The sequence below is a fragment of the Mastomys coucha genome, unplaced genomic scaffold, assembly GCF_008632895.1.
Source record: "Mastomys coucha isolate ucsf_1 unplaced genomic scaffold, UCSF_Mcou_1 pScaffold15, whole genome shotgun sequence".
Lineage (NCBI taxonomy): Eukaryota > Metazoa > Chordata > Mammalia > Rodentia > Muridae > Mastomys > Mastomys coucha.
This window is the reverse complement of record NW_022196897.1, coordinates 14,425,224-14,434,336: the sequence shown is the minus strand read 5'-3', so window position 1 is coordinate 14,434,336 and position 9,113 is coordinate 14,425,224. Positions and strand designations below refer to the sequence as shown.

The following is a 9,113-nucleotide window of genomic DNA, read 5'->3' as shown; positions in this document are numbered from 1 at the left end:
CAGGAAGGGTCGATACTGTGAAGCCCTTAGATTCTGGGTCAGGCTGACTTTATGCCACAGGAAAGAGATATGCCCTGAGGGAGCCTGTGAAAAGCAGGATGACATTTTTCCTGTGTGGAAGAATGTGGGGATTGAGAAAAGCCATTTGTGTTGCCTGCATATGAGACTGGCTTTGTGCTTCACTGCAGTGCTGGGTGAGCTCCATGAATGAATGACTCTAAGCCATTGTATCAATCAGACCTGAGAGGCCTGGGACTTACCTGGAGAGATCTTAGGCACCCTGAAAATGCCTGATACCCCTGGGACAAAGGATTTCACAGCAAGGAGACATAAACAATCTTGTCTAGGTACTGCTGGGTACATGAGCAAGAGACCTGCCAGGTATAAGTGGGTGCTTTGTCTGTAAGAAGGCAGCCTCTGAGGGGACTAGCTGGGAGCCCCATGGTGACCTTTGCACAGAAATAACTGTCACTTGCCTGCTTCTGATATTGAAGTGGGGGGGGGGCTTTTCTCATTTGCCAGGTGATGGGGAATCCCTGTTTCCCTAGTGGGGACATGTAACACTGGATATGATCAAAGGAATAGTAGCCATCTGAAGGAGATAAAAACTTCTTGGGCTTTAAATGACTTAGAACCTGATTTATAAGCCCTTTGTCCTTGGACCCGAGGGTTTGGTTTAAGCTTGCCTTTCTTTCTAGAGTCCCTGCTTCTATGAGACTGATTCTTGCTTTGGTGGGGTTCATGTGGGATGACTTTTAGGAACCTACGTGAGTTATTGAGTGCCTTGTCCCCAGGACTGTCAAACCTCTGACAAGGGTGGGATATAGAGACCTTTTGCTTTACTGAGATAGGGTGCTGTGGAGTACACAAAAGAGGGATGCAGGTACTAGACCCATAATAATCCATCCAATTTCCATAAGGGTTTAAAAGTGGAGCTGAGTGAGTACAGTTCACGTCAAGGCAACAGTGTGAGGTACGGAATGTCATAGGATGGGGCTGTAATTATTGGAGGCAGGGTGACAGATTCACGGAGAGATGGTCTGCTGAGGAGTTGCCAAGACAAGTGATATGTGCACGGGATCTGCTTGGTCTGGAGTCAGCCCTGCTGCCAGGCTGAAAGTTCCCAGGTTGCTGATGTTGTAGCCTTCTGTAGAAATGCAGGGTAAGGTGAGGTACAGCCTGCAGACTGGTTAGGACAGCAGTCTAACCAGGACAGTGGAGGGGTCTAGCCTCCAGGTAGCCATGGTTTCTGCATCCTGGGCCTATGCTCTGGTATGTTAAACTCTTTGTACCCCTTTGTCCTCTCTCACAGGTATGTGGTGTTCCTTAAGCTGTTCCTGGAGACAGCAGAGCAGCACTTCATGGTGGGACACAAAGTCATCTACTACGTCTTCACTGACCGGCCAGCTGATGTGCAACAGGTTGCCTTGGGTGCAGGACGGCGGTTGGTGGTACTAACTGTTCGCAACTATACTCGATGGCAGGATGTGTCCATGCACAGGATGGAGATGATCAGTCACTTCTCAGAGCAGCGCTTTCTACATGAGGTGGATTACCTGGTGTGTGGAGATGTGGACATGAAGTTCAGTGACCACGTGGGTGTGGAGATTCTCTCAACACTCTTTGGTACCCTGCATCCTGGCTTCTACAGTAGAGGCCGAGAGTCATTTACCTATGAGCGACGGCCTAAGTCCCAGGCCTACATCCCTAGGGATGAGGGTGACTTTTACTATGCAGGAGGCTTCTTTGGGGGTTCAGTGGTGGAGGTGCACCATCTCACCAAGGTCTGCCACAAGGCTATGGTGGAGGACCAGGCTAATGGCATTGAGGCCGTATGGCATGATGAGAGCCATTTGAACAAATACCTGCTTTACCATAAGCCTACAAAGGTGCTATCCCCAGAGTATGTGTGGGACCAGAAGCTGCTGGGTTGGCCCTCCATCATGAAGAAGCTGAGATATGTGGCTGTGCCCAAGAACCATCAGGCAATCAGGAACTGATAGTTGAATTCCTGTTAGAGAGGCCAGACTTAAGCCACTCTCTGCTAGAACTGGAAGGATTTGAAAGACATTGCTTATGGTCATCCTCCTTCCTACCTCAGAGTCCAGCAGAGTCCAAAACCACTTGGCTTACCACACACTGAGTCCCTAGAGTGGCAATCATTACCAGCTCCCATGCTGTCCCTATGCTCCTTGTATTTAGTGAGATGATAGATGAGCCTTCAAATCGTGGGAGAAACTCTTTCACTCAGTTATCTGACGGCTGACAGCCTGTGCATCCTCATTATAGGCTACTTCTTCCTCTTCTATGAGTATTGACAAGGGCCATAGACACAGGCAGGAAGGCAGAGAGAGTCATTCTAAAGGCCCCAGATGTTCTTAGCTCCTGTTCAGCCCTGATGGGGCAGATCAAGCAGCCTGTGTCCATTGGCTGTCCACATGTTAGGTTTCCTTGCTAATAGCTAGTTATTCTTCCTTGGAATAAAATTATTTCTACATGATAAGGGTTATTTTAAATATTCTTTCCTTTTTCTTAGGATTGAACCTATGGTCTCATGGATACTAGTTTGGCCTGTTGCCTCTGAGGTGCATTCCCTGTCTTGACTCTATCTTAGAGACATGTGCTGACTGAACTTTCTGATTGTTAGGTCCACCACACTATTTTTATACTCTAGTTTTCATTTAAATTTTCTGATATAAATGGATTATTACTTTTTTTCCCTTTGTAGTGTCAGAATCCAACTCAGTTCCAAGCCCCAAATTTTATATTTTTCGTTGAGTGGCACTGGGTTATTGTTGCTTGTTTTTTTTATTGACAGAGAGTCTCTCTCTTTTTTTGTTATTTTTTATTAGATATTTTCTTTATTTACATGTCTCCTTTCCCAAGTTCCCCTCTGAAAAAAGAAAAAAGTGAAATAAAATAAAATAAAATAAAATAAAATAAACCAAACCCCTGTACCCTCCCCCCTCTCTCTGCTCACCACCCCATACTCTCCTGCTTACTGGCTCTGGCCTTCCCCTATACTGGGGCATAGAACCTTCACAGGGCCAAGGGCCTCTCCTCCCATTGATGACTGACTTGGCCATCCGATAGAGTATCTCTTAACTAGCAGTTGTTTCAGCCTTACTATATGGCCAGGGATGGCCTTGAAATCCTGAGACTCCTGCCTCTAATTCTGGAGTCCTGAGGCTATAAGCATGCCACCACACCTAGTTCTGGTGTTCTTCATTTTCTTTTTTTTTTCTTTTTCTTTGTTTTGTTAATTTATTTATTCACTTTATATCCCAATTGCACATCCCCCTCCTCCTGGTCCCCGACTGTCCCTCCCCATATACCCCAAAGTGACCCCAAAAACTCCACCAGAGTACTCCTACAGATGATAAACAACTTCAGCAAAGTGGCTGCATATAAAATTAACTCAAACAAATCAGTAGCGTTCCTCTACTCCAAGTATAAACAGGCTAGGAAAGAAATTACAGAAATGACACCCTTCACAATAGGGGAGAAATTTATAATACTATGTTTTCAAAATGTCATATGAAGTACAACTTGCTGGAGTCAAAAGCTCTATCCTTCTGATTCTTTGGCAGGTTTAGGGCCAGGGCCCCACAAAACGAACAGATTTATTTTCATCATTGGCCAGACACAGAATGTCTTTTGTTTTGTCCTTTCTGCAGGCTGGAAGTCAGGGAAAGGAGCGCTGAACTTACAGGCTCACAAGCAAAGACCTTGCTTTGAAGTTTCTGATGAATGTCTTGTATTGGGAGGTAGAGATTTTCATAGTGGAAATGGGATTTTGTTTATGCCCCAGTTTCATCTCATTCCATAAGTGATTTTTATACTCTCACATATTAAGTATGGAAAGTTACAGTAATCTTGCAGACCATTGAAGGTGGATACCGAGGCTCTGCACAGGCCCATTTAAAAACCTACTTCATCATGATAAATAAATAAATAGATAAACAAACAAACAAAGAAATAAATCTCAGGTCTTGAATGGACACATGACATTCTGTCCTGCACCCAAATTTCATTGTCTTTCCATTAAAGATTTAATTTAGCTGGGCCTGTCAAACATCTGGCTTGAAGACAATCTTTTAGAAAAAGTTATTCACCAAAATCCATGCTAAGGAGGGAAGAGGAATAATTATTCTCTTAATGAAAGAACAGTCTTGTTTTTTCCCCAAAAATACCTACCTTCTGTACTATGATTTCTGTGTTTTCAAAATGTGACATTGTGACACCTTCTCTATTTTCTCTCTCTCTTTTTTAAAAAAACAATTATTTTTTTCAGGGTTTCACTGTGGAGTCACCTGTCTTGTAACCCAGTATGTAGACCATACTGTCCTTGAGCTCACAGAGATTCGCCTACCTCTGCCTTTGGAGTGCTACAATTAAAGGTGTGCACCACCTCTGCCAGCTTTTCTCTTTCTTTTAAACAGAGATTTTTTTTTGTGTGTGTTTATGCACATATGTATGTGCCCACAGATTCCAGAAGAGGGCATCAGACATCTGTGAGTTACAGGTGGCTGTGAGGTGCCCAACCTGAATGCTGTGAACTGAATTCAGGTGATCTGCAATAGCAGCAGGGGCTCTGCACCTTTATGCCATCTCTCCAGTCTCCTGCCTTTCTGCGCAGAACCTTTTATTTTTATCTCTTTTCTCTGAAGCTAAGCTGAGCTTTAGGCTTGGTCAGTCTTGTTTGTCCTCGCTCATCCTATCCCCTTTGTTCACCGCAGGGTGCTTGTTACTAACATGGCTCTCTCTCCCTCTTTTGCCTCTTTCTCCTCCAGACAGAGATCAAGATTCAGTGCATGTCTGCCTTTGTGTTTTTGTCTGAATCTCCAATAAGGCGGTTCTAAAGAATCCCCGTGAGCTCTCTTAGTAATTATTTTATGAACAATACAAGAAGTCCAAAAAGAAACCCCCAATTTTCATGGTAAGACTCCTGCCATCTGGGTACTGAGGTTGTTAGGGGAGGCATCAATTGCCTCTGTCCACTGAGCCGTCTCATCAGCCCCGAGTCATTCATTCTTCAGATACATGTGGGGTACAAAAGGAAGAGTCAGTGTTTTATCCAGTTTTAAAGGACAAAACAATTTACAAATCTCTTCAAAAATGTTTAGTCATTGCCAGTGTGTTAGTACATTCCTAGTGCCAGCCACAGCATGACTAGCATGTATGTCACTCTTCCTTTTGCTTAAGCAGTTTCTGAAGCCAGCACTGCAATGATTGACTGGCAGCTGATGGAATGAAAAATGGTTCATAATGTCTCAAGAGAAGGAACAATATTTTTTGCTTTTATATTTCTGAAGGGAGGGGAGAACCACTCAGGCATTGTATAAGATAAACAGATGTTTCCTTGTGGTAGTTGAAGCATTTAGAAGAATAAATTAGGCTATAGGCTCAGGCATTTGAATACGTGGTTCCCAGCTGGTGGCATTGTTGGAAGAAGTATGACACAATGGATAGACTTTGAAAGTATAGAACTCCCTCCTCTGATGCTAGATCATTCACTCTGGATTGTGGGTACAGTAAAAGACATGATCTCTCAACTTCCTGTTCTTGCTGCCATGTCTGGCACCTACTGCACTTACTGGCACTTACTCTTTAAGATTGCTAATCACTGATGTGAGAGAGAACTGTTTCATAGTTAGATATAAACAGGCCTGGAGGAAAAAGGACCCGAGCGCCCCCCATCCCCCAATCAACGTCCTGGAAGTGTAGAATGCTCTTTACTCAGGAAGGAGGAGGCTAGAGTCTTTGGCAGAGACATAACATCCAGAACTTCCTGGAAAGTCACTACAGATAACTACTAAAGCCTGGTTTCTGGACCCTAAATCTTATAATGTATAGCAGGTAACATTGTGATGAAGAACAGAGGCATGTGTTGCCTCTGTTGCAAAGGGTGAAATCAGACTAGACTGACAGCTGCATGGGTAGCAGGGAGCCCCACAAGGAAAGCTGTTTTTTCTAAAGACTTTAAATAATGTAACGTCTGCCAAAAATATAGACTATCAAAATGGTCCCATTGTCCTTTGCACATTTCACGCCAAGGTGTGTGCTTTTCTTTACTCTGCAGTGGACTGTCTGTCACATTCTTCTGTGTGCCTTGAGTGTTCAGTGGAGAGGAGTGATATGGAGAACCCAGGGTAGGCCAGAGAGATTTCAGTGATGTCTTTATATTTCTTGTATTCCTGGTTTTCTTCATCTGTGGCAAAGTATAATCACCCTCTCTTTGTATGAGAAACATTTCTTATTATCTAAGGGATTTGACTCAACAAAGGCCCATATTGCATCAACTCTGACATGCCCCTCCTCACAGATTAGCCATGCTTGTCACATTATGAATTCATTCTCTCACCAATGGGAAGAGACACAGTCATCACTTGCACTCATCATAAGAAACAGAGGCTGTCTCACTTATTTTTCTATTGCCATAGCAAAAACAACTTGACCAAGATATTTACAGAGGAAAATGTTTCCAAGGGGGTTACAGTTTCAGAAGGTCCGTGATCATCATAGTGTGGAGCATAGGAGGAGGCAGGAAGGAATGGTGCTGGGGTAGGTAATATTGGGGTAGGTAATGGTGCTAGGTAATATTTTATTACCTAGCAGGTGGCAGAGAAAGAGAACCTCTCTGAGTTGTATGTGCTCTGAAACCTCATAGCCCACCACCAGTAACCCACCTCCTCCAACAAGACCACACCTCCTAACCCTTTACAAAGTATTCGTCCATCTGAGGTCCAAGTATTGTACCACAGGGGACTGTGGAGGCCATCTTCATTGAAAACCCCTCAGAGTCCATCTTGGCCATGGATCCTTGCTGGCTGGGTCTGTGTTCCATTGCACACTCTCGACAGAATTTGCTTTGCTGAGTCGCTTTCACATTATCAGCGCCCCTTCACAGCACTCCAGACTTAACTTTTTCCCAAACTTGAGTTGAGGCTGCAGACCTCCCTGTTGCTTTTGAGTCACAAATTTGCTCTAGCGTGTACTTCTGCACCATGTTGCAGTCTCCCAACCTTTTCCGCATTGGTAATCATGGGCCTCAGCTCACTTGCTGTAGCTCCACTTCACTTTGCTCATGTGCTATCTCTATACTAACCTAACTCTCATTTCTGTTTTCTTTCCTTCTGTGTTGGATTTTACACAAGCATTCTTTGTGTAACCATGGTCATCCTGAGTCTCTCAGTGTAGAATAGGCTGACCTAAAACTCATATAGAGCCACCTTTTTTTGCCTTCTGAGTGCTGGATTTGGTGCCTTTTTCAAAAGGAAGGTGGCTATAGTAATGTTCTCTCTTGAGACACTATTACCACATGATAGATACATTTGGTGCATTTTGTGTATTGAATTTAGAGTGTCCTAACCTTTTTGCTGTTCCTATCATAACATAGCTAGGCAAAAACAACTTAAGGACATAATGGTTTATTTTGTCTCATAGTTGTAGAGTTTAGTCTATATTAGTGGAGAAGTCCTGGATGTAGGGACTTGAGGCAGCTGGCCATCCAGCATCAGCAGTCAGGAAGAACAGAACAATGGATGCCCCTGAACAGCTAGCTTTCTCCTTTTTAGGTAGCTCAGGACCCAACCCTAGTCTATAGTATTCTTCTAGAGTGAGTCTTCCCACACTGGGCATGGTGGCACAGGCATTTAAGCCCAGAACTTGGGAGGCAGAGAGAGGTGGATCTATGTGAGCTTGAGACCAACCTCATCTACATAGTCAATTCAGTACAGCCATGACTCCATAAAAAGAGCCAGTCCAAAAAAGAAAAAATAGTTTTCTTCCCTGAGGTAAACGGATCAGAATTCAAATTTACAAACATGGCCAAGTTAAGTTTATCAGGAAAATACCTAAAGATATGCCTGAGACTTGAGTCCTAGGTGATTCCACACCCCATTAAGTCAACAACACTAATATCACAAGGAGGTAATACCAGATCCTACAAGACTTGGTTTTGTGCAATGTACTAACTGGGTACACACACACACACACACACACACACACAAAAAAAAAAAAAAAAAAAAAAAAAAAAAAAAAAAAAAAAAAAAAAAAAAAACTAACCAACTCATGAGGCAAAGTGAACTCTGGATTTGGGCAGGACAGATTAAATCTGATTCTTAGGTTGGGTTTGAATTTGGTTGCCACCAAGTGAGGTAACTGCAGAATTGGAAGGGGGTGCTATGGCAGGAGTCTCCTGATGTGAGAGAGAAAAGTCTATGAGCATGGTGCTGTATCTAGAGATGGAATATGTCACAAACAAATTATGTTTCACATAGTTCTGACAACTAATTTGACTACCTCTCAGTAGCCTGGAGCCAGGATAATGATGGGTCCATGATGGGATGGACCAGAGATAGAACCTCCTATAGACCTTTGGGAAAGTTGCTACAAATATGACTTTAAATAAAAATTCAACTGAGCAAATAAATCTGTTGACAGCACTGCCTTACTGCCTATCTTTGGTTCTGACTAGCCTCTTCTCTTTTCTAGTTATGATGAAAAGTCATTTTTATGCTGGGTTGTGGGGCAGTAGTCTGTGCGGGCAACGTGGTCCTGGTAGAGCAAGTGGTCTGGAACCCCGGAGACCTGGTGGGTGGTAATTTCTGCCTGCATGGAATGGAAGGTGTTCCTGGGCCCCTGGCTCCTGTTTCAGTCACAGCCCCCCACAGGCCCCGGAAGGAGAAGTGTGTGATATTGGTCATGTATTATCAGCACCAAGCCTTCTTAGATACAAATAAAGATCCCCAAGCTCTCAGCCCAAACCAATGAGAAGTACCTGCTGTTGAACCTGCTGAATCACCCTCCTATCTGGGGAACTAAAGGTGTAAGATGCTACGCACACTCGTCTACTCCAGTCACATCCAAAATATTGGGGATAAAATCCTGATAAAGGATAAGAGGCAATAAGACTTCAAAAGGAGTTCTGTGCCTCCTGGATTTCAGACTAGTCGCTGGTATCCCCTAACTCAGACGTGTTCCAGAATTAGTCTCTCCAGTCATCAACACGGCCTCATAATTAGGCATAAAGCTACCCCAAGTAATGATTTGTAAGTGGTTAAGATTGGGCATTGTCTCCTGGCCAACACAATGTTTCCAACTATCCTAGT

General features: G+C 43.7%; 1 protein-coding gene across 1 annotated transcript in view; it reads left to right on the top strand.

The window, feature by feature from the left end:
• The window catches only part of LOC116091605 (histo-blood group ABO system transferase 1-like), a 9,783-nt gene extending 7,783 nt beyond the window's left edge, over window positions 1–2,000 (top strand). Inside the window, exon 4 of the mRNA XM_031373182.1 lies at window positions 1,313–2,000. Coding sequence (XP_031229042.1) covers window positions 1,313–2,000 — 688 coding nt within the window. The remainder of the gene's footprint in view (window positions 1–1,312) is intronic.
• The last annotated feature ends 7,113 nt before the right edge of the window (window positions 2,001–9,113 follow it).